The following is a 23,610-nucleotide window of genomic DNA, read 5'->3' on the forward strand; positions in this document are numbered from 1 at the left end:
CTCCCTAGCAAGCATTAGTCCTGTCACTGGTAAATTGAAAAAAAGGTAGACTACACTGCAACACCCTATTTACAGTATATTATTTATATATTTATATTTATATATATATATTTATATTTATATCACACTGGCTGTAATTATGACAGGATATATTTATGAGCATCATTAGTGCAAGGCATGAGTAAGACAGATTTGTAAAAAGAGTTATTGACCACACTGTAAAAAGAAAAAAGTATTTGAGAAAACTTATAATTTCAAGGCAATGCCCTTCACTAGATTTTTGAGTTCTGAATCAAAAATCTTCCATTTTGAAATAAACTAAATAAAGTTTTGTTGAGATAATTTACTTTCCTTCTATAGATAAACTTTAGAAACTCCCCCATTTTTTCTCAAACGTTGTTCACAGTGAGATATCAACCTGATTTGTCATTATTTGGGTGCTTGAAAATAAAATTGTTGCAACTGAAGTATTAAATTAATGACTATTATTTACTTTAACTTCAATGGGTTTACTCAACTTTTGAAATACATTTTTTCTAACAAAAGAACCCTCAAAAATTCAAGTTCATCTACAGAAGAGACATAAATTATCTCAACAAAACATTAGTTGGCAAAACCTTTTTCAAAACTCAAAAATCCTTTGAAGTAAATTGGAAATTTTGAGTTTTTTTCAACTATTTCATTTTTACAGTGCAGGTGTATGCATGTATACCTGTATATATGTGTGTGTGTGTATGTAACAATGTATAGTGGAGGGACGGGGATGGGGAAAAAGTGTGTGCTCAACACAGGAGAAGAAAAGGTGTAACAGACTGTGTGTGTGTGTGTGTGTGTGTGTGTGTGTGCTTATGTACAATAATGTTTAGGTCTGACAGGGTTCAAAGGGAAGAATGGTGTGTGTGTGTGTGTGTGTGTGTGTGTGTGTGTGTGTGTGTGTGTGTGTGTGTGTGTTCATGTGCAAACGTGTGTTCAAACACACATAAATGGGCACGTGTGAGTGAGTCCATGGATGAAATCTGTCATCAGCCAGCCAGCCCAGGCCCAGTTTGTACACACAACTGTGTCTAAAGCACTTCCTAATCAAGAGAAGATGACAAACAATTATGATTCAAAAGGTGATTATGAAGCAGCCTGACATATTGCAACTCCCAACTTGCTACCATCACCTCTGCTTTTTTTTCCCCTACCAGGTGCAAACCCAGCAGCAGTCCAGCAACATTAACAAAATGGAAAAGGTCATCTGCATCAACCAAATCTTCCAAAGACAGAAACCAAGAGACCCCAAAGGGATGGTTTATGAAAGGACACTGCATCAGGAGGTGGTGATGTGTATCTCAGAGGCCCCTGCCCCTCGTTGTGGAGAGAGCTGGGTGGAACAGGGGGTTCTGCTGTGCTGCATTGGTCCTTGCAGACACTCAAGAAGTCACAGAGTAAATACTGTGAAACATTGCACAATGCCGCTAGGGACAGCTAGAAGCAGGCATGGCTCCAGAATGGAGCCTTGGGGTGCTAGAAGAGAATGTACACTAGTGCTACTTTGAGTTTAGTGGGGGAAAGGACATGGGCAGCATGGGTAGGCAGAGGAAATCAGAGAGAGAAAAAGGACTACAATGTTTTTAAACTTTAAGATAAAAGGGTCCCAATATCGAGAGAGAGATGTGGAGCATAGGGTTCCCCTCTTTTTCTCTCTCCGCCCTCTGCCTTTCTCAGATTCACAAGATTGCACTCCTCTTCTTCTCTAATAGACATTTTTCTGTGCAACTGCAGACAAAAAAGGTAAAACACAGTTTTTTGTTTTTTCTATTTTAGGCCATGTAAGTATACAAGTATGTGCATCCAGAATGTTGACAAAAATTATAGCAAACAATAATTAACAAACTTATCAAAAAAAAAAAAAAGAACAAAAACAAGACTGGTATGAGAAATGCAGTAGTAAAGTCTTAAGCTATCCCAGAAAAGGGAAGTGACCACTTCCTCTAAATGAAACAGACGTTGGAAGGAAGATGATGGAGGGCAGGGTGCACTAATGTCTCTAATATGTGCTGTCATTCATCTATCAATAATGATTGATAGATGCAACAAGCTGGATGGCAGAGAGTAAGAAAGAATGGTTAGGAGGTTTAACCAGGTAGCAGCAGACCCATGACGGAGGAAAAGAGGCAGAGATCAGTGTAATGGCATTGACTTCGTTACTGCAAAAAGAAGAGGGGGGGGCACCGGGCATCTTTTCTTGTTTTGCAATTGAGAGAAATGGAGATAAAGAGTACAACACATTGCATTAGTAACTGCAGTGGCATTTGGGGCATCAGCCGCATTAGTTACTGCTGTACAGGTTGACTGGTTGGGGGGGGGGGGGGGGGCGTTCTTCACGTTAGTTACTGCAGCATGGAGCCTTGGCTGGCTGGGCAGCTTCTGTCAGGTCCACGCCTCGGTTACGTCCGCTGTTGGCTCCTGCAGCCTGAGGCTCGCTCTTCGGCAATCTCTTTGCTGGAGGGAAAAAACAAAACAAACTAAATAACAAAAAAGAAACAGAAACTTTTCATTTGCAGGGTGCAGAAGAGACAAATGAAATAACTAGGGTTGTCCCCACGTTAGTTCAGGCCATTAGTCCACTAGTTGTTGCATGTTTATGATATTAATTTAATTATATAAGTGCATACTGTTTACAACATCAGAAAATGGTTTGAGTTCTGAGGTTGAAAAAGAAGCTGTGCTACATTACAGAGAAATACAAAACCATATTAATGCGCTTTTAAAATATCAAGTTTACAAAGGGCCTGATTTTGACTGTTAACGACAACACTAGGCGTATAACATTACACAAGTCTTGTTCAAAACACAGCAATAAATAATTTTCAACAGTCACAAACTTGTCAACACAGTGGGTGACGTATACTTCCAACTAACTCACAACAAACTCACTCCTCAACCACTTGTAGTCCCTGGAGTCAGATTCCCAGTCAGAGCTGCTGTAACCTCACTACTGTATTCCATATTATCAATCTGACCTCCTTCGGTCTCAAAGGCTGCGTTCAATCCTGGTTCAGTAGAAGGCTGCTAAGCCCAGTTTATTAGCCTGCTTGCCTGGCTCTAGTTGTGGTGTTCATACTGGCGAGGTTTCCTGACAACATTCTCCGCTGGTCCACCACCACCCCCCCCCCCCCCCCCCCCGGCCCCAGGCCTGAAAACCTCCTCCTCCCAGCTGGTGCAGTTAAGGGAAAATGCCCCATTTTGCTAGGGACTTATGAGTTACAAGAGAGAAAACCCATGTTGCAGCCGCCCTAAATGGAGTTTAAGGATTGTTTTTCCTTCAACAACCGACTAATGAAAACTTGGTCGACTAAGACACTTCTCATCAACCAGTGGTTTCGTCAACTATTGGGGGACAGCTCTAGAAATAACATTCATAACCCGGCACAAACCATCCAGTTAATAAGAATAAATAGTTGCAATTATAAATACATACCAAGAGGATTAATCTATTTGGCTCTGATTACCACTCTACAAATGCAGTTGCAAAATCTATAAATAAAGTGTCAAGAATTACCCACCAATAGCCATAAATATCTCATTCACATTCATAGATGTCTTCGCTGACGTCTCCATGAAAAGTAAGCTGTTGTCATCTGCGTAGGACTGGGCATCCTGTCAACATAACGTAACGGCCGTGAGTTTTCAATACGTGCATTCTCACACATTCAGGGGCAAAAAAAAAAAACAATTAGATGTGATATTGAGACTGTAAGTCTTGGCAGCTGATCACTTGTAATGTAGGTTCTGGGTGTAATCACATTAAATAAAACCACAGATACATCCATTAGAGGTAGGGGATGAGTTTTCCCAAGAAATGCAAAAAAAAAAGACTGTAAAGACACAGTTTGTTTGCTCTGACCTGGAAGTCGACAGCTCTCTTGTTGGCTAGATCTGCCTTGTTGCCTGACAGAGCGATGACTATATTAGGACTGGCTTGTCTTTGCAGCTCCTTCACCCAGTTCTTTGCTCGTGCAAAAGACTCCTTCAAATAGAAGAAAATAGTGCCATCTGTCAACACCTTCACATGATCAGTAACTTAAAAATATTTCCTTTCAATGTCAGACATTTTCAGATAAGCCACCACAAGAAACCTTGCTGCATCTTGAGGACATGGATATGGCTTGCATTAACTTAAAGTGCGAGTAATGTTGGGATAATTGCGTGAAAAACTTAAGTCAGGGGTGAGTGGACTTGCCTCGTTTGTGATGTCGTAGACCACGATGGCGGCCTGTGCTCCTCTGTAATACATGGGTGCCAAACTGTGGTAACGCTCCTGACCTGCAGTGTCCCAGATCTCAAACTTCACCGTTGTGTCATCTAGACACACTGTCTGGGTGAGAAAGGCCGCTGAAAGAAAGGATAAGGTGAGGAGTGAGTCAGGATTGGGTTATCAGTATCTACAGCAAAACACTACTTTCTACAAAGATGAATAAAACAAACCAGGTCTTAAATATATCAAAACAAAGCATTATCAAGTTTTCTATTATGTGACACAATCTGTAGCCCGCACTGTAGAATTTAACTTAAGCTCAGGTGGAAAAGAGACAGATATTTGTAAAATGTATAATTTTGTAACTCAATTCAAGTTCCACTTTAGAAATGTGGCAAGAAACCATAATAAAATGCTTAACTTCTGCAAATTATTTTTACATTGGAGCGTTAAAAATGTATATTAAAGGGACAGTTCAGATTATTTGATGCAGGGTTCTATGAAGTATTTTTCAACAGTCACCGCATTACCTACAGTAGATGCCTGTCGCCAGGCTTCCAGTTTGAGAAAGCAGACAGCGGTATCAGTATAGGAAGCTAAGCAATGTACCGCTGTCTACAGGGTTAGCAACAAAAGGTATTTTAGTCACTTACACATGGTCCACCTAAATATAAAATCATCATCAATCAGTTTAGGTCTATGCTGTATTTATAATATTTTCATCATTCTCCTTTTCTGTCTGGCAGCCTTCTCTCTCCAAACTAACCAAACTCCACGCACAAATACAGTAATTTTACCTTGCATAACATGAGAGTTTATTTAGTTTGTGTTAGTGCATACCTTTGGTGGTTTCACCAAAGTCACACAATAACACAAACATACCAACATATAGAGACAGCAGTAGACCAGGAACTCCCATGTTCTGTGAGGTAAAATTATTGCTTTCACCCAAGGGCTCTGGTTTGTCTGGAGAGAGCAATATCTGGCTTAAATAATTGTGTTTTACTGTCAAAAAAGGCTGTCTGACGGCAAAGTTAAGTGGTGAAATACTCTAAATGTATTGTACAGTCATACCAATATTGATTTTTTTTAGGTGGACCTATTTTAAGTTGCTAAAATACCTTTTGATCACTCACAGCAGCAAACTGCTTAGGCTCCATGCTGGTGCCCCTCTCTGCTTCTTCAAACACTGGGCACATTGACCGGCTACTGCTGTGGGTAATAAACTGACTATTGATAAGGTCCTCACAAAACCCCACATCAAATAATCCAAAGTGTCCTTTTAAGGTGCTGTTGTTTCAACAGCAGTGCACCCAACTGGCTGTCCTGACTCTCACATAATTGGCTGACTATTTGAACAAAGGCAACTCTGGCAGACACACATGTACCCGGTGATCCACAAATAACTGGCAGCTCATAAGAAAGACCCTGGTCTGTTGATGTGAAGCTCACCTCCTATTGTGCTCTCCTGGAATTCATGGAACTGACCCTTGACGAAGCGGAGCACTAAGCTGGACTTCCCCACGGCTGACTCCCCCAACAGCACCAGCTTAAACTGACAGATCTTGTTCCCCGCGTTGGGTCCATTGGGTCTTGTAGCACCTCCCCGATTGGCCATGACCTAGTCAGATCCCCCCGTGTCCTGTGTGCCAAACCTCACTATCAGGACTTCTGCTGCAAGAGGCAAAGAGTAAAAATAAGTTCACTCACTATCATCAAGTAATGAGCATGTGTTCAACTTTGTTCAGAATAAACATGAATGAACATAAACTCTAACATTTTATGTTAACAGTGCAAATTCCTCAAACACTGACAAAAAAAAAACAAAAACAAAAAAAAAAACCCAAAAACAAATGTCAGACTATACAACTGACAATTTGTTTCAGAGCTGTCAACAGTTACTCAAATAAGCTGCTTTTTACATTGTTTTGATATAATGAGGGACTTTACAGGGCTCAAAATAGAACCAAATATTTCTTTCCGGTTATGACACACCATAACACTGAGAGAATCACAGTATAACAATGTGTAAAAAGTGGAAAACCAAAACAGTAATCATTTTGTGTTGGCAGTTTGTGGTGGCTTTAGTAATCTTAAGAGAGCTTTAGAATTATAGGACTTGATCTGTCAAAAGGTCAGGCAAATAACTTGCATAAAAATAAACTTTTAATCTTGGAAAAAAGTAGGAAGACTCATCTACTTCTGTTTAAGTGAACAGTGTGCAGAATATGTTACTCTATCTGTGATAAACACAAGTCTAAGCCGTGACATTTTTACTGGATTGACTTAATGAACATGTGATATTGGACATTTCTAGAATTCTTAAGATTACTGTGAGAACAGATTACACACATAAGGCCATCTGATGCAGTTTGGCAACACCAAACAAGAATATAATAGCTGATAACTATTCATGTGACGTGATAAAAAAGGACAATGAGTATTTGGCACCTTATCTGATCCTATCCATTTACAATAATTCCCAGACAGGAAACATCTGCATCCAGTATATAAATTACTGGCGGTAATATGTTGAATGTTTTTTTTCATAATGTTATTTCAAAGTGAATACACATTACATTAAACTATATGCAAATTTTTTGTTTGCACTAATGACCTAATTTACCCGTGGCACCACAGACTAAAGAAAATGATGGCTTGAATTTACCCAAAACTAACACTTAGTCTGGGCGGTGAGATGTTGCATTTGGGTGGTCTATCACAGACACTAACAAAGCAACACAGTGCATAAAATAAGTATAGCTGGAACATGCACCAAGTTTAAATACATATCTTTAAACGTGACAATTGTATCTAATAAGGAAAACAGAAATAAACAAATTTGCTGATTTTACATAACTCTGCTATTCACAGCAACTGACAGTTTTCTACCTGTATGCGACTGTTGTTGTTAGCATAATGTCACAGTGACATGGTCTGTAAGATCATGCAACAAAATCAGAGGACTCAACTCCAAGACCTGTGTATAAAATTCAACAAAATACTAAAAAGACAATCATCACCCTAATTATCATGGGTCAGGTCAGTGGTAATTGATGCATAAGTCTTTACTTTATATTTTCTAATATGTCTATGTAGTAGACTATTATCCATTTTTAATACATGTTATTGTCAGTTACCTGTCCTGACTGACTGTAACTAAATCAAGTCCACTCACCACAGAGACAGTGCATTGAAAGTGATGCCTTTCATGACTATAATTTCACAGGATGAATTCAAGCGGAGGCCCTGTAGTATCACACTTGCTCACAATGTGCTTTACAAGTTTTGCAGACGCCATTTCAAATAAATAGCAGGCTTCTTAAGACCACCCACAAGAACACTGTATATCCTTTTAGTTGCCTTTGCCACAGGAAAAAACAAATTAAAAAGCGTGTTCATTTATGAATTTCACCTTTGATCACAATAAATAAGTTTGTTAAATTATACGTACAATTCATACAATAATCTCACTCTATTTGTCTTTGAGTTATAAAAAAGTAAATTCATTTGAATATTTACTTGCGCATTCAGTTAACTCCTTGTTGAAATCACGTCAAACATACAAAGCTGTCATTTAAATATAATTGCATAATTGTTGACACACTTTTCCAAAGTTGTGAAATAACGGTGCCTATATGAAAGACACCATGAAAGAGGCAAAGAAAGCTCACCTCAACCACATACAGTAACATCAAGCAAAGGAAGCCTTGTCAAGACAAGAGGCTCTGCAGTTACAAGAGTTTTCGCCCACGCACATTACTCAAGCCTGTTACAACTGCAGGAACCTCTGTATGCATACATGCCATGCATTCAAGCATTTCTTAGTAACTTATTTAGGCTGAAACTGCTGACTAATTTGTTTACAACAGATGGCTGTTGTTAGGACATAATCACACTCTATGTCCAATTTTGCAGATCATGCTCAGTCAGGACAGAGAATTTGTCCTGAGCATGATATGTGGAATCTCGTCTGACCACAACAATGATTATTATGAGTTTTACCATGCACCCCCCCCATCTCTCTTATCCAGGAGACAGATATTATGCCTGCTGCCAGAACTATAGATACGTTATCATTTTCACATATGCTCTCTAATGCAATAAAGAGCAACAGCCCTGCAAAAAAGCTACCTTGCATCAATGGTTTGATGGCCTCTAGTGAAGTTTGAGGCCACAGTTTATGATGATGTTGTATTGCATTATATTTTAATTAAGGCTGCTGTATTTAAGTGTATTAGAATCAACATTATTATGTGATGTATACTATGGAGGGGATAGTGTGCCATCTATATAAAGACAGGTCTAATCACCTGTGGTGCTGTGTCAGTCTGTCAAGTGCTGACTTCATGACTGCTGTTGCTATGTCAGTCATCACTACATCAAAGCATTAAAAGGTCGTATATAGAGTTGTATAGTGGTACAAACATACCAGTATCGGAAAATGTGCCCAATTAGGGCAATATCTCATTACAATTATTTTGATGGACTTTACAATTGTGATATGATTTGCGATATTAGAGGGGATGACCCCACAATACAATATTATTATAATGCATAAGTTATGATACAAATTTTAAATTTTTTAAAGATTTTTCAATATGAGTATAACATAAATTGTGTTAAATTGTGTTTTATTACTTTTTTCAAATGCAAATTATGTCCCCAAAGGAAAACTTTGTAAACATCTGTTTTATCCAGTACGATCAAATATTCAGTCAGTTTATTTCACTTCAATCATTTTTTATGCAGGAAAATAGGACTGTCAACCAGACTGACTGACCAACATTGTTATAAAAACAATTCTACACCATTACTCTTATTTTCATTGAAAAACATGTTGTGGTTTGATTTGGCTCTTCAGCATGACAAATAGTTTAAAATGGTATTTTGACACATTTTGAGTTTACCAAATGTTGTGCCTCCAAAGATCCAAAAGTTTTACTTAGCCATATTACTGGTTTCAGATCTACATTCCATACCTGCAAATACACAAACTTTAGGTCTTGAAATCAGGAAGAAGAAAATGGTACTGGGACATCTCTATTTATATACAGGGCTGCAACAATTAATCCATTATTAATAAATTATTAAATGATCTCCCAACCACTTTGATTTCAATTAATCGGTTTGAGTAATTTTCTAAGAAAAAGTCATCATTCTCTGATTTCAGCATCTTAAATGTGAATATGTTCTGGTTTCTATAGTCCTCTATGACAACACACTGAATACCTTTGGGTTGTGAGTGAAACTAGACATTGAGGACATCATCTCAGTGAACCTTGATCTACATTTTCCCATTATTTTCTGACATTTAAAACAAACACCTATTAACTGAGAAAATAACTATTGCTTAGTTGCAGCCCTTACTATATATAGCTAAACTCTTGATCGCATGTTAAGAGAATAACAGTTTTAGGGCAGAAATAGGACATAATACATGCAATTTAATTTAAAACCTCATGCAATAACAAAGGCTCTATTAAAATAATAACAAAACAATAAGCAATAAAGCTTATAAAAACATATAGGTTTATCAAAGTGATTAGTGAGGCCGGTACCTAGGTGGTTAGGTCAGGCATGTAGCCTTTGTACTGATCAAAGAAATATGCCAAGAATTATTTTAAACACAGACAAGCAAGAGGAAAACAAATATGCATGAGAAACTGCGTTTACTCAGACTCATGACAGGGGCTGTCAACAAACGCTGCGCACTGTAAAGCTCACAATACATTAGACGTTGACTGTCTTTAGTTGACTGTAAACACACTTACTCACGTTAGCTGTGTTCATGTACCTGTTTTGATTTTACAGGGGGACGCCATTTTCCAAATTGTTTTTGTTGCCAGCTAGTTAGCTGACTTGCTGTTAGCCAACCTTAACTGAGCTTTCCAACTGACCAGTAGCGTCAGCCTCCCACTTTTCGAAAAGCACATAAAAATGACATTCTCAGTTACATAAAATACAAGATAATGCCATATGCTAACAGGCAAAGTCCCAGTTTTGTTAGATAATGTTATTAAAGTGAAATGTTGTGATGGTGACTTGTGTTATTTAATGAGGAGCCAAACCCTCAATTAACAAACACTGATGTTAGCCTGCTAGCACTGTTAGCATTCCACCCACTGACCTGATTCCACCCAGTTAGCTGTATTAGCTATTTCAAAGCCACATGAGAGCCTGTCATGCAGCTTGCTATACCAGACGCTTGCTAACAACACAGAAGATGAACAGCTGGACTCGGTAAGACGTGACAAAGGCCCGTATTCCTGCATAGCTATCAAACATCACCGACATTAGCAGCAGTCAGCTAATGCTAACAGCGCTAGCTAGCTAACGTTGGTCCCCGATGACAACTGAGCAGCAGACGTTAGCGTTAGCCAGCAGTCAGCCAGCTGGAAACCACAAGTTGTCGATTCATGTCAAGTACGCTACCTGAGAGCCAGACGATGTTTTGAACTTTAGATACTGCCGCTGTAGTATTTACACACGGAACCCGGGACACTGTGGTGAGGTGGTATTGGGGGAACCAAGAAAATAATTTCAACAATCCCGTCACGTCTCCTCCTTTCTTTCTTCTCGCAACTTCCCCTCAGAACCAAAACACAAACAAGCTCTTCCGCCCCCCGTGCCACGTCACACAGCACGTCTGCCATCCACAAATGAGTTCGCCAGCCAATTAGCTGCCAATCAGGGGAGAAATCAGGGAAGAGTTAATAATTATTTATGTGATAAAACTAGTACATAAAATATTTTTCAACGGATAATGGGCTTTGTGTGTAGGCCTACTTTGTCACTGGTATAGTATTTGCATTTTTGTTTTGAATATATTTGTCAATTATACATTTTGATAATATTGCATTGTTTAATAGCCACGTTTAGACAAGACGTTCCCATCGGTAATACTCTCTTAGACATACTCAGCAAACTTTCTTCTTTGTTCACAGATCTAATAAAGAAATTGGCAAATACAAAGCTCCTAATGACTGCAATAATCTGCCAGCTAATATAGGAACAATTAACTCATTATGCTGATGATTATTAAGCACCATGCTGCTTTTAATAGTAATGTCTTCCCGCCTCTCGAATACTGAACAGCTTTTCCTTGTTGGTCTTCCCTGTATTATCTTAATAATGAAACAATATAGTGAAACAATATAAACACATTTAATTTCATATAATTCTTCTTAATAAAAGTCCCTAGTTATTTGTTATTTAAACACTTTTAATTTGAAACAGCAAAATAAGGAAATGTTTTCACCAGCAGTAACTTAAAGCAAAGTAGAACATATACCTGAAAGTAGAAACAGTGACGACAACAACAACAGAGATTTTATTAGAAGCTCCAAAAAGGTGAACACACAGACAGTTTTAAAAACATCTTTCTCTCTGCTCCCCTGCATAGATGTGAGTTGAGTTTCACAATACATACTTGAAGGTGGTGTCTGCAGTCATTGAGACATCACTGCAACTCTTGTGATGGTCCATCTCTGTAACTGAACACAGCTCAACAGATTTAAAATGGCAATGGAAACACAGATCAACATGACATGGTTTAACTGAGCGTGGTCAAAAGTGAAACAGACATTCTGTAACACCTGTTCACATTGGCTAATCTCAGATAAAAACTGAGATCATGACCAAATACAGCTTCCCTGTATTTAGAACCACAGCCCATCCCAATCCCCCCTTGGCTTTACGCCTAGTTGAGAAGTGCCCTCTACTGTGCAGAGGCCCTTTAGAACAGAGCTACAGTGGGTCGAGTTTGAAATCTTTACGTAGGAAATGTGACACCACATGTCCCATTGGCCTAAGATAAGATCCTGCTTGAAATGTATCACATGATTTGAATAAATATTGATATAAATGAAAAGGGTACACTTATATTACGTAATATATTATTATATGATAAAGTCTTGTATGTGAAAACCCATAATAAACCTGATACCGATTACAGGCTTTTATTACTTTTAAACTTACTCATACATTTTATCCAGCCTGCCATATTGATGTGAATTGTAGTTTCATTTGTTGTGCATTTGTTTTGGCATTGCCCAGCTGTCAAAAATTTCTGGCAAAATCAGTTTTTATTGTTGAAACTGTTATCAATCAAGAGTCTGTCTTTTTTTTTTTTTTTTTTTTTTTTTGGAAGAGTGTGTTGTTTGGTCTCCTGGAAGATGGTGCACAGAATGACACTTACAATGTATACATGATTGATGTTATTATTATAATGGTGAAATTCCATATCTATAAATGTAAATTTGCAGGTTGGAAGCCATGCTTTGTTGCATTTAGTAAGGAATTCAAACAATAAATTAATTCAGTCCAACAATCTCCGAAACAAAAAAGAATTAAAACTACACTGTAAAAATAAACTATTTGTGTGTTAAAACTGCTTTAAAATTTTAGGTTGACTGAATTTGAAAGGAAAAGTTGAGGTAATTTTATAACTTTTCTAGTCAGATAAACTTGATATTAATTGAGTTGTACTTTAAATACCATATTCAATATGATTAATATATTAAGTTGAACCAACAACTTTTCAGTCACACTGACAAACATGATAAACAAATTTGATTTACTTTTACATTTATTTCATCATTTCATAAGATTTCAAGTTCTAGTGTTCTGAAAAGTAATACCATACGATTAAGGCTTACTTAACTTGAATGAATAAAAGTTAAGTTAATGAGAAAAAAAAATTAGCTGGTTGCAATAAATTCCCGTATGATCCCCCCTCTTTCTTCTGGTGTGACAGAACAGGACTGTAGTATGACAACCAGCCAGGAGGGGGCGGTGGAGCATCTCTAATCTCGGAGTTTAGCTCAGCGAAGAAGAAGAAAACTCCGCCCCGCTCCCCTCGTCTCTTCCGGATAAGGCCATATCAGCACATTTCATTTATTGTGGGATACATATTTTTATCTCTTGTCAGTGTTGTACCACATTTTTTTCTAACACGGACACCAGAAGACGTTGTTTATGTAATTCAGCTCGTAAAGACTCCCGCTGAACAAAGTGAGCAACAGACAGTCATGGAGGAGGAGACAGTGGAGACACCAGAGGAGCAGCTGGCCAAACAGCACCGCAAGGAAAAGAAAGACATGCAAGGTAGCTAACATCAACTGTTTACACTCGGTTCTTAATAGTTAGATTTAAACATTTAAAATGAGACTTTCCTGTCAGTTTGTTTGCATAACATTTGTTGTTTTATTTCATGAAATTGAGCACCGTCTAACACCCAGCAAGCCAAGTAGTAATAGTATAGTACAATAATAGTATAATTTCACAAGAGACAATTATGAGAAAAATGTTGGAGCCACAATTATGATAACTGTTATAATTTTTACGTATTTGCCAGTCCATTTGTGCAGTGTGTTTTTCACTAGTAGCTCACAGGGATTGTAGATTTAGAGGTAAATATCACACAGAATCACAGAGCAGAAAACTGCTGCTGCACAGATCTCTGTTGTCTGAAACTTTTAATTCAACTTCTTGTCATTGAAGATATACTCTTATCATTGATGCTTCTCTTCAGCTATAGGAAAAATTCAGAAGTAAATTGCAAAGGTTTGAAGTTTTATTCATATATCCTTTAGAGCTTGACCGGTATACCGGTTGACAGATATTATTGGCCTTATAAATCGATGTAATAGGCTGTGATAGGCCAGCATATCTGTACTGGTATATATGTTGTCCGATAAGCACCAATATGAAAACATCATTGTAATGAGGTACTGTAACACTGTAGCCAAAAAATCTTGTTCTCCAGATGAAAGAAAATACTTTTGTGTTTTGTACAGATGCCAACAAATATGACATCATCATGTTTTTTATGATTTAATTTTTTTTTCAGTAAAAATGCAAAAATGATCCTTCCAACCATTTGCATCACAATTTCAGTCAAAATAATCACAATGTGACTTTTTAACCATATTGTTCAGGCCTGGTAATTTATGATTAATAAAAATCCCAGTAAAAGTTTACTGTTTCAGGACAGTGATATTATTATAGATAATAAAATGTTTGGTTACTTTAAAGTATCCTGTCTCCTTTACATATTAACTGCTTTTGAAGGATAACATAAATATGTTTTCATGTATATATTCTGTGTTCTGTATATTATGTTCTGTATGCAGAATATTAGTTGATATATCAGTTTGGACTGTTTTACTCCCTAATATCTGTATCAGCCCCAAAATCCAGTATTGGTTGAACTCTAATATCTTTATGCCTTGATACACAGGCTAGAGGGGCAGCAACGGTTTTCTGACACATATGATTCATGGTTTGAAGAAAGATTTTTACCCTAACCCTAACATTAAGGTGCATTAATACCACCTGTTAGTGTATTCTTCTGTATATTGGTCATTCTGGCCATCTGATTTCTTTTTAACGTCAATGTTTCTAATCAACATCCAGCATCAGAGACCTGTTTTCTGTGTACAGTGTGGGCTTTACTGAAGTATTGTGTTGTCACACAATCTGCTTCATTTTCAGCAAAGATCCAGAGCATGAAAAATGCCGTCCCCAAAAATGACAAGAAGAAGAGGAAACAGTTGACAGAGGAGATCGCCAAACTAGAGGCTGACCTCATCCAGAAACATGAGGAGGAATTCAGGCAACTCAAATCTCAAACTGACACAAAGGTAAATGTCTGCATTTAGATGAATAAAAGAATCTCATCGCTAATCTCAATGCGATAACTGTACATTTAAACTCAGTGTCCACAATAAAACAATGTGATGGTTCCACTTTTGCTTCACACCACGTCTGTAACACAGTTTTTATGGACAACCCTACTAGATACATGCACATAAGCTAAAATGTAAACAAAGTAAATGCGTACTGATCAAAGTGTGCAGAGAGTGTATTCTTTCATATTTGTATCTCATTATTAATGATTACATGTAGGCTGTTTATTAGATAAATGCTTCTTTGTAACCGAAACTCTCTTCACTCAATCTCACAAGGTGGCAGAGGTGATAAATGGAGTGGACACCATGAAAATGGAGGATGAAGAAAAGGAAGAGGTCAAGCAGCCACGTATAACCAAGGCCCAGAAGAGACGGGTGAGAGACAAGATTCACTTCAAATAGGACAGTTTTAAATGCTGTTTGTTATTGCCTAAAGCATTTTTGTAATCCTAGATTAGATGTAGCTTGTTGCTTTAATAAACACCATGCCCTGTTTAATTAGTAGTAATTTAATCAACTGTCACTGTTTGCTCTCCTTTTTAAATTAGTTTCTGTCATAGTTTCAAGTTCTAATTGAATTTGTTTTATTTAAATGATGGTCTCTAGGACAAGAAGGCTGCCCAGGAGAAGGAGAGGGAGAGCAGGATAGCAGAGGCTGAGGTACAAAACCTGCAGGGTGTGAGGCACCAGGAGGGTTTGATGCTGGCTCAGAAACTCGCCCAGCAGCAGCTTCAGATCAAGGAGATCTCCTCTGACGGCCACTGCATGTACCGAGCCGTTGAAGATCAGCTGGCGCAGCGGTCAAAGGTACGTATTGTTGCAGGAGTTTAAAAGCGTTAATTTGAATACCTAATCAGAAGTATGATAAGCAAAAATGTGCTGTCTACATTCTGTGCCAATTCCACAATACTGCTCTGACAAACTCTGAACAAAGTTTATACATAAATTAAACTAAAGTTCACACACAGACACTAAATATTCTATTCTAATCGGTTTTATTCCAGCCTGAGTTAATCATGAGTGTGAAAGAACTGCGGTCCCGCACTGCTGAGCACATGAGGAGCCATGCTGATGACTTCCTGCCTTTCCTCACTAACCCTGATACTGGGGACATGTACACAACAGGTAACACTTTTATCTTTGTTCTGGTTGTCAGAAATAATCTGTCACAGGCAGCTGTTAAATATATATTGATATTATGTGCTACAAACGATTGCAGGTCTAAGTTTATAGCTCTGAGATGTATTCCCAACTTCTAATCCATGTTGATATCCCTGAATATTGTTGAAGTTGATGCTACATACAACCACTAACATATACCGGTGCAGTGTCATTGATGGTTACTTTATTTTGCTGCTGTGCTCTCCTCTTGTCTTGTGCTGCCTTGAGATGTGTGTGCTTTTTTGTCTGTCCTGTGTCAGTGACATTCAGTTTCCCTTCCAGGGGATTAATAAAGTATCCTGTGTTTGTAATCTAAAAGTGGCCCAGTGCATCTGCTTGGGTAAACACGGATGCCTGCAGCAAAACTGATGTTTGTATCGCAAGTCTCTGAACTTCACAAGCATCTACACCAGCAGATTTAACAAATTAGCACACTTTAAAAGAGCCTTCTCTCAGAGACTTAGATCAACCACAAACCAACTGAATGGAAATGACAACTAAAGAGATGTTACAGCACGTTTCACAACACAAACACACTTAGCCTTGAGTAAAAATTGATGAAAAGGTTATTTGGTATGATTGCAAAAAGAAAAAGTTCTTCATTCTTATTATTCCGCCCACTTTTTTGCAGCTTCAACAGTTTTAACATGCAAATTAAAACCAGCAGTTCAGTTTGGTGTCAACTTTTCAAATAACCTTAAAACCTTCAACATCTTTCATAGATTCTTGGTATTATTCATCTTTTAAAGCCTGAAGTTTAGCATCAGCATTCACACTCACAGTTTCTTCACACATTGCCTTCTCTAGTTCTGCTTCCTGTTCGCAGTGTGCGTCATCGTATTGCTGTGGCGTCAGGTGTATTTCTGTTGGTGGACTCAGGATATAGATGGATCTTGCCAAGTTTTTACTTTAGAATTCAGACTTGAATGATCGTTCCATTGAACTTTTCCATATCAGAGGTATTTTTTTTCCAAGTTCCAAGTACGATGGATTTCTGGAAAAAAAACAAAACACAAAAGGTAGCCCCCATTTCCATAAACCATCTGTTTTTTAGAAAGTAACTGTGTGCACAGTGTTCATGTAAGTGTTTGTGTTGGTTTCCAGATGAGTTTGAGAAATACTGCAGTGACGTGGAGCACACAGCAGCATGGGGAGGACAACTAGAAGTGAGTTGTTAAAGTTTTGCCACAGATTTGCTGTGCTGTTGCTCCTTGTACGTTAAAAAAAAAAATCATCTTTGTGTCTTTTCCCCAACAGTTGCAAGCTTTGACCCAAATTCTTCGCTTGCCAATAGCAGTGATCCAGGCCAGCTCCCCAACTATAAAAATTGGGGAAGAATTTAATGATGAACCCATCATTCTCATGTATGTTATGTATATGTTTTTATTTTTCTTTGGGGTTTGAACTTTATTAGCATAATTGTTCAATATATGTACAGTTAAATTAGTAGAAAATGTGTATATATAAAGTTAAAACATTACATTTAGATTAAACTGTTCTAAATATATTTTCTTATTGTTTGCAGCTATATGCGTCATGCTTATGGACTAGGAGAGCACTACAACTCTGTGGAGCGGCTAAAGGACCCGGCAAATGTGGAGGACAGCTGAGAGACAGCTCAGTCTTGGTGTGACATAAACCAGTGTGTTTAATGCTGAGAGTGTTCAAACCACTCACACCAAGGGCCCCTAAATACAAACGTATTTGAAGGGAGCGACCCCCCTCTCATTGAAGACATTGTTACACTGAGGTTAACAGAGAATGTTGCTATTTTTAGAATGAGTTTAACACATACAGTAATGGTGCTTTTCTGTTTATAAATCAAAAGATACTGGCGAGGAGATTAATATCTAATTCATTCAGAACTCATCACTTCTGAGAACAGAATCATTGTGCTAATAAAAAATAGCATAGAAAGGAAATTAATGTGTGAATGACTTTACACTGAACTCTGTCCCAGTGACATTCAGGGTTCCCCTTTAGCTCATTTTTAGAAGCAATGTTGTAACTTTTTATTCAGATCCACCTGAGCAGGAGAGGATGTAAGATTTGCTCATCATGCATGTCACAACAAATGTCAACACTGAGTGCTTGGACTTTTGCAGTGTTCTTGGAATGAACTGAATTATTGAACTTGTAAATCATATCAGTGTTACATAAACACATACAATACTAATACGGTATGTGACTGCTTTATTTTTAATAATTCTCTTTAGGAGAGTAATATTTAATATATGTTTAGCAACAATTCTATGTGCAAAAAGTTGAAGAAATGCCTGCACACTACTGCCTCAGTCCCAATACTTTAATTCTATGTGGATGTGGTATTTTGATAACAAAGGATCTCTTTCAGATTAATGCAAGTTATTAAAATGAGGTAAAATAGGTTAAATATGTCATGTCTGCTTTTGGCCAACTTCACATAATATAATCAAAGACTGCCTCATTAAATAATTTTGGAAAATATAAATGTACCTAAGTGCATTTATGACATTTATTTAAGTTCTTTACTGAGCCAAATTTTGAGTCACTTACTTTACCTGCGATTTGATTTTTGATTGATTATTGCTTATGCATTCATGTAAAAGTGGAATTGTTAATGTAGTGACTAGTAAAGTAGCAAGAAAAGAAAATATTCAAGTAAACTGCCACATATGCCTGGTTACATTACACCACTGACTGCCTGTACAGTGAGAGTTTAATCAACAAAGTGAGCACAGGGAAACATGCTGCTATTCTTAGCTGCAACCACTAGATGCCGCTACTGGCTCAAAGCAAACCTTCATTGGTATGTCGAGAAGGGAACCCCAGACCCTCGCAATGTCTCGCGAGAGTGACAATTGAAACCCAAACCACGGTCTTTCCCTAACTCTGACCTAGCACTTGTCCCCAATCATACTCAGATCTTAACCACAGCGTTGTCATATTATAAGACATAATTAATTTGTACATCAAAGAAACAATCCTAACAAATCTCGCGAGAGTTTCGCAAACCTCGGCTTCCCTTCTACACGCGATCGCTAACGAGCCTCTTGTCGCCATGGAAACTCCAACGCAGGTGCTTGACGTTGGTTTTCTAAATGGCCGAGTCAGTGGCGAGAGTTTTTTATGGCAATGGAACTTCTTTAAATTTGGCCTCAAAGAAAATAAACAAGGTTCCCAGGTGTGTTTCCAGATTAACAAACCTCTCAGTTCTGCTGTTGAACAATAACTTCATCACAGCTCTGCCCGCCGAGCTGCTCTCCCTACAACATGTGAGTCTGCTCCGTTTGTTTGCTCCCAGCTCATCTGTCTGCTGGAACATTTCCAAGATAACTCTTTAAATGTGTTACACAGCACGCAGATTTGTGATTAAATATTTTTTCCTTATGTAATGCCTGCAAGCTGGCTGAGCTGAATTTGGGAAATAATGCCTTGAAGGAGGTTCCTGCTGTTTTGGGCCATCTGGAGTCCTTGAAGAAACTGTATCTGTTCAGCAACCAAATTACAGCGGTGCTACCTGAGGTGTTAGGTAGGTTCTCACGGTTCTGCATGATTAGCACCTTGGAAGATTTGTTAAAATAACAAAGTTAAAATAAAATGAGCCCCATCGTTGTGATTTATGTTTTGCAGGTGGTTTACAAAACCTTGTTGTGCTCAATCTGAACCACAACCTGATTCAGAGACTTCCACCAGAGATTAAAAGGTACATTTATGACACCACTGTATACAAGATCTCCATGCCTGCAATTATGGCTGGGTTACATCAACAATGATTAATTTATAAACTTGATTAAATAATGGTTAAACTTTAATTTATGTTGCACCAAACTTCTAAGATAGCTTACAATAAAAGGGATTCACCCAAAAATTAAAACATTCAGTCATTATCTACTCACTCTCATGCCGATTGAAGGTTAAAGTTCATTTTTTAGTCCACAAAACACTGCTGGAATTTCACAAGAAAACAGCAGTGCAGAATCTCCCAAACAATGTAAGTGAATGGTGACAAGTTTTCAAATGTAAAAAAACAAAACAATGTAAAATACTCCATACTGCTAGTCTGGTGCGATCCAAGTCTCCTGATGCCCCAACATGTCAACTTGACTTGAAAGATGTCATTTACACCCTGTTTTCAGCCTTAATCTCTCCGAGCAGGCTCAGATTATGTCAGATGAGCAGTATGGAGGCATTTTAAGTTTTTTTTTTTAATGGTTGTCTGTTTGAAAACTGGTCACCATTCACTTAAACTGTTTGGGAGATTCTGCAGTGCTGTTTCTCTGTGAAACTCCAGCAGGGCTTTGTGGACTAAAAAACTAATGAATTACTCTTTGATGGTGCAACACAGCTAAGTTCCTGAGAATACTACCAATTAAATTTTTATCATTACAATTATTTCAATTGCTGACTGATTAACTTGTGTTTAAGAATAATATATTTCTATGTTACAAACACAAATGCAAACCTGTCTTTCCTCATTAGTTTGACAAGGCTTCAACATCTCAGCGTGCTGGACAATAATATGGAGGAGCTCCCTGCTGAGTTGGGTCATCTCACCCGGTTGTCTGAGATAAACTTGACTTCCAATTGTTTGTCTCAGCTTCCTCAGCAGCTGTACCAGTGTAAAGAACTAACCAAGCTACATGTAGCCAGAAACAACCTGACCAGCCTACCAGAGGTGGGTATTCACTCACTGATGTGATTTTGTTAAATGTCCTCAGCTGGACTCTCAACACATTTAATACTATTCCGTGTTTTTCATGTTTAACACAGAACAGCTAGAGCCACATAACCAAACACTTGCCTTACATTTCTCTCAGGGAATTGGGGCACTGGCAAAACTCCAAGTTCTGGATGTGGCTGGGAACAAGTTGTCCATGTTCCCTGTTGAGGTACAATATACAGTATGACTCAGCAGGACAATGCTGTACCATGGTAATATCTAAAAACTAGGGGTCAACTGATGTAGGGCTGAGCAATCTATCAATATTACATTGTGTCGTGATGTGAGACAAGATATTGTGATAGATTTTGGATATTGTGATACTGATTTATGTCCTAAGTGTTGTCTTTTCCTGGTTTCAGTGGCAGCACTACAGTAAAATAACGTAATTTTCTAAACTTACCAGACTGTTCAATATGTTCTATTATTTGCTTTTACCCACAGTCATTAAATCACATTACTGATGATTATTTGTCAAAAATCTCATTGTGTTAATATTTTGTGAAATCCCCAGTAGTCATCCCTACAAAACTGTTGCAATATAAACAGTTATTCAATAAAAAATATTATAATATTTGATTATATCGCCCAGACCTAGACTGATGCAGTTTTTTCAGGGCCGATACCAGAGTCAAAATTTAGAATAATACAAACCTGCAACAAAAACTTTGTTGAAATGCCTTTGAGCATGTCTTTAATTAAAACAGAACTATTTCATGGCCTGGAAGCTCAGTTGGTAGAGCAGGCGGCCAGTGTACTGAGATGGCAAGTCTTCTGCAACAACCGTGGGTTTAACTCCTGCCTGTGGCCCTGCATATCATCCCTCCACTCTCTCCCCCACTTCCCTGTCATATCTTCAGCTTTCCTATCAAGAAAGCCATAAAAGCGCTGTCAGCAAGTGAAAAATACATACATAAATAAACAAAGTAGCTACTCCAAGTTTAATGAAGTAAATAAAGTAAAAATAAATAAAAGAAGTAAAGCCTAAATTTGTTCTACAATTTGTAAAATGTCTTTAAGCATATATTTACAGTAGGGCATTTTTAAATGACTTTATCTTATTGGCAGTTGGATTAAAAAAAAAAAAAAAAACAGATTCTGATAATTGTAAGAATGCTGAATATCTGATCTGACATTACTCTGTGTAGTTTCACCTGATGTCCCTGAAGGAGCTCTACTGTGAAGGCAACAGGTTTGTGCGCTGCGAGCCGATGTCATCGGTGCAGGATGTGGATGTGCTTTCATTAAAGGTAAAGTGTCACTGAAGTCAGCAGACAGAAGAGCTTTTACCATATTAATCATCCACTACATAAGGTAGCACGTGATTATTCTTGGTCCATCTTTGGTTCCCAGGAACTGGTTGCCAGATTCGTGTTGCGTGAGGACAGAAACAGGTTCTCTCTGGTCCACAAGACGCTTCCCCACTACCCGCTCCTGACTGCCGTGTTGGCTAGTGGCAGCTGTTGTGCGCTCTGCCGGAGCCCCTTCCTCACCACCTGGCTGGAGTGTGTGCATTTTATCAGTCTGAAGAAGGTGTGAAAAGATTTTATGATTTGTGATTCAGTGGGAACTGGTCAAATAATACTGCAGTTAAACAGAATAGAGATGTAGTGGCTCATGTAATTAAATGTTACATGTCATGTTTTTGTTTTTTACAGCACATGAAAATGAGGAGTTCGCTGACAATTCCAGTATGTGCCCTTCTTTGTTCCTACAAGTGCTTTAATACAGAGGGACACTCCTACTATGGTGTTACTACAAGATAAATACAAGTTTATTAAAAAAGTCATATTTTCCATCTAGATCACTTTGCCATCTCATTTTTTTAAACTGAAACTCTGTGCACAAATCTACTAATATGCAAATTTAACAGTAGACCTCACCCAAACAATGTTGAACATACTTTACTAAGGTGCAGTGGTGGAGAGTAACTAAGCACATGCACTCAAATATCCCACAGATGTTATTTGACTCTGTGGTCACTAGGTGGCACTAAATGATCATGGAAAAATGCCCAGTGTAAACGCTCAATACAGACTTCATTTGATAGCATGCAGAGTATATTTATACTGTGTGCTAACTGAAGCATTAATGAAGTTACCAGTAATAGAATTAACATAGCAACAAATGGATACCAGGGCTGTACATGGTGACTTTGCTTACTACTATGTACTTGTGTGCTACTTAGACTAAACCTTTACATGTGAATATCTGAATCAACTACAGCTTCTTTCTCACATTGGTTGATCAGTGCAGGCATGTAATATATAACTGACAACTCTGTACTTTACTTTCAGCATGTGAGTAACCATTAGTTACAGTTAAATGAACAGGATGTAGTTTCTGCTATTAGGGGTGTCTTAATCAAAACAATAACAAAATATGGACTTTGATGATGTTGTGAAGTAGTGTGGGATCATGGGAGTTTGTCTTCATTTTTTTTCTTTTTAACCAGTAACCACATGGATGCAGCCTAATTAAAAGTTTATGAAAAAGATATTTTTAGTTTGCATTCAAGAGAAGTTTGAACAAAAACTGATTTATTGCAGACTCCATTGTATGAGACTGTCTTTGTTGTATCTAACTGTATGTGGTTTATTGACCCAGTACAGTCACACACTGCTGAAAGAATTATAGCAATGTCTGAATCAAAAAGAAAAATACTACAATATGTCTTCTGCACTTGTGTATGCAGAAAAAACCCCACAAAAACCCAAAGGCACTCTCTTCGTCAGCTGACAAAGGCTTCATGCTGCGTTGTTTGTTTTAAGGTCTAACGTGACCTTGCTGTGAAAATAAAGGCATTTTAA

General features: G+C 37.9%; 3 protein-coding genes across 4 annotated transcripts; 2 read left to right on the forward strand and 1 right to left on the reverse strand.

Moving 5' to 3' along the window:
* Window positions 1-526: 526 nt before the first annotated feature.
* On the reverse strand, window positions 527-10,862 carry rab5aa (RAB5A, member RAS oncogene family, a). 2 transcript variants are annotated; one of them, XM_084738604.1, is made up of 6 exons: window positions 10,679-10,862; window positions 5,696-5,914; window positions 4,229-4,380; window positions 3,893-4,015; window positions 3,552-3,645; window positions 527-2,487 (listed from the first exon to the last, which is right to left on the reverse strand). In XM_084738604.1, exons 2-6 carry the CDS (start codon window positions 5,859-5,861, stop codon window positions 2,372-2,374), a joined length of 651 nt encoding a protein of 216 aa, XP_084594730.1. In that variant the 5' UTR covers window positions 5,862-5,914; window positions 10,679-10,862; the 3' UTR covers window positions 527-2,371. The 2 variants fall into 2 exon arrangements, with proteins under 2 accessions (XP_084594730.1, XP_084594729.1); XM_084738603.1 differs by having other exon boundaries at window positions 5,696-5,917.
* Window positions 10,863-13,081: 2,219 nt separating this feature from the next.
* Window positions 13,082-18,274, forward strand: otud6b (OTU deubiquitinase 6B). Its single transcript, XM_084739690.1, has 8 exons — window positions 13,082-13,351; window positions 14,741-14,889; window positions 15,214-15,312; window positions 15,544-15,744; window positions 15,942-16,062; window positions 17,203-17,264; window positions 17,356-17,462; window positions 17,624-18,274. Exons 1-8 carry the CDS (start codon window positions 13,276-13,278, stop codon window positions 17,706-17,708), a joined length of 900 nt encoding a protein of 299 aa, XP_084595816.1. The 5' UTR covers window positions 13,082-13,275; the 3' UTR covers window positions 17,709-18,274.
* A 132-nt stretch (window positions 18,275-18,406) lies between these two features.
* On the forward strand, window positions 18,407-22,670 carry lrrc69 (leucine rich repeat containing 69). Its single transcript, XM_084739691.1, has 8 exons — window positions 18,407-19,352; window positions 19,483-19,609; window positions 19,711-19,783; window positions 20,560-20,755; window positions 20,898-20,969; window positions 21,949-22,050; window positions 22,154-22,333; window positions 22,459-22,670. The coding sequence occupies exons 1-8, from the start codon at window positions 19,179-19,181 to the stop codon at window positions 22,564-22,566; spliced, it is 1,032 nt and encodes a 343-aa protein (XP_084595817.1). The 5' UTR covers window positions 18,407-19,178; the 3' UTR covers window positions 22,567-22,670.
* Window positions 22,671-23,610: the final 940 nt, after the last annotated feature.

Source organism: Lutjanus erythropterus, chromosome 16 (assembly GCF_056507025.1).
Source record: "Lutjanus erythropterus isolate fLutEry1 chromosome 16, fLutEry1.hap2, whole genome shotgun sequence".
Classification (NCBI taxonomy): Eukaryota; Metazoa; Chordata; class Actinopteri; order Lutjaniformes; family Lutjanidae; genus Lutjanus; species Lutjanus erythropterus.

Excerpts from the sequence above, each read along its gene's own strand:
- lrrc69 (XM_084739691.1), top strand. The coding sequence starts at position 19,179 with ATGGCCGAGTCAGTGGCGAGAGTTTTTTATGGCAATGGAACTTCTTTA. Across the intron at positions 19,610-19,710 it reads GGTGCTACCTGAGGTGTTAG|GTGGTTTACAAAACCTTGTT; the intron begins GTAGGTTCTCAC and ends TATGTTTTGCAG. Across the intron at positions 22,051-22,153 it reads TGGATGTGCTTTCATTAAAG|GAACTGGTTGCCAGATTCGT; the intron begins GTAAAGTGTCAC and ends TTTGGTTCCCAG.
- otud6b (XM_084739690.1), top strand. The coding sequence starts at position 13,276 with ATGGAGGAGGAGACAGTGGAGACACCAGAGGAGCAGCTGGCCAAACAG. Across the intron at positions 13,352-14,740 it reads GGAAAAGAAAGACATGCAAG|CAAAGATCCAGAGCATGAAA; the intron begins GTAGCTAACATC and ends CTTCATTTTCAG. Across the intron at positions 16,063-17,202 it reads TGGGGACATGTACACAACAG|ATGAGTTTGAGAAATACTGC; the intron begins GTAACACTTTTA and ends GTTGGTTTCCAG.
- rab5aa (XM_084738604.1), bottom strand. The coding sequence starts at position 5,861 with ATGGCCAATCGGGGAGGTGCTACAAGACCCAATGGACCCAACGCGGGG. Across the intron at positions 4,381-5,695 it reads CCAGGAGAGCACAATAGGAG|CGGCCTTTCTCACCCAGACA; the intron begins GTGAGCTTCACA and ends CCTTTCTTTCAG. Across the intron at positions 4,016-4,228 it reads TCTACGACATCACAAACGAG|GAGTCTTTTGCACGAGCAAA; the intron begins GCAAGTCCACTC and ends TTCTATTTGAAG.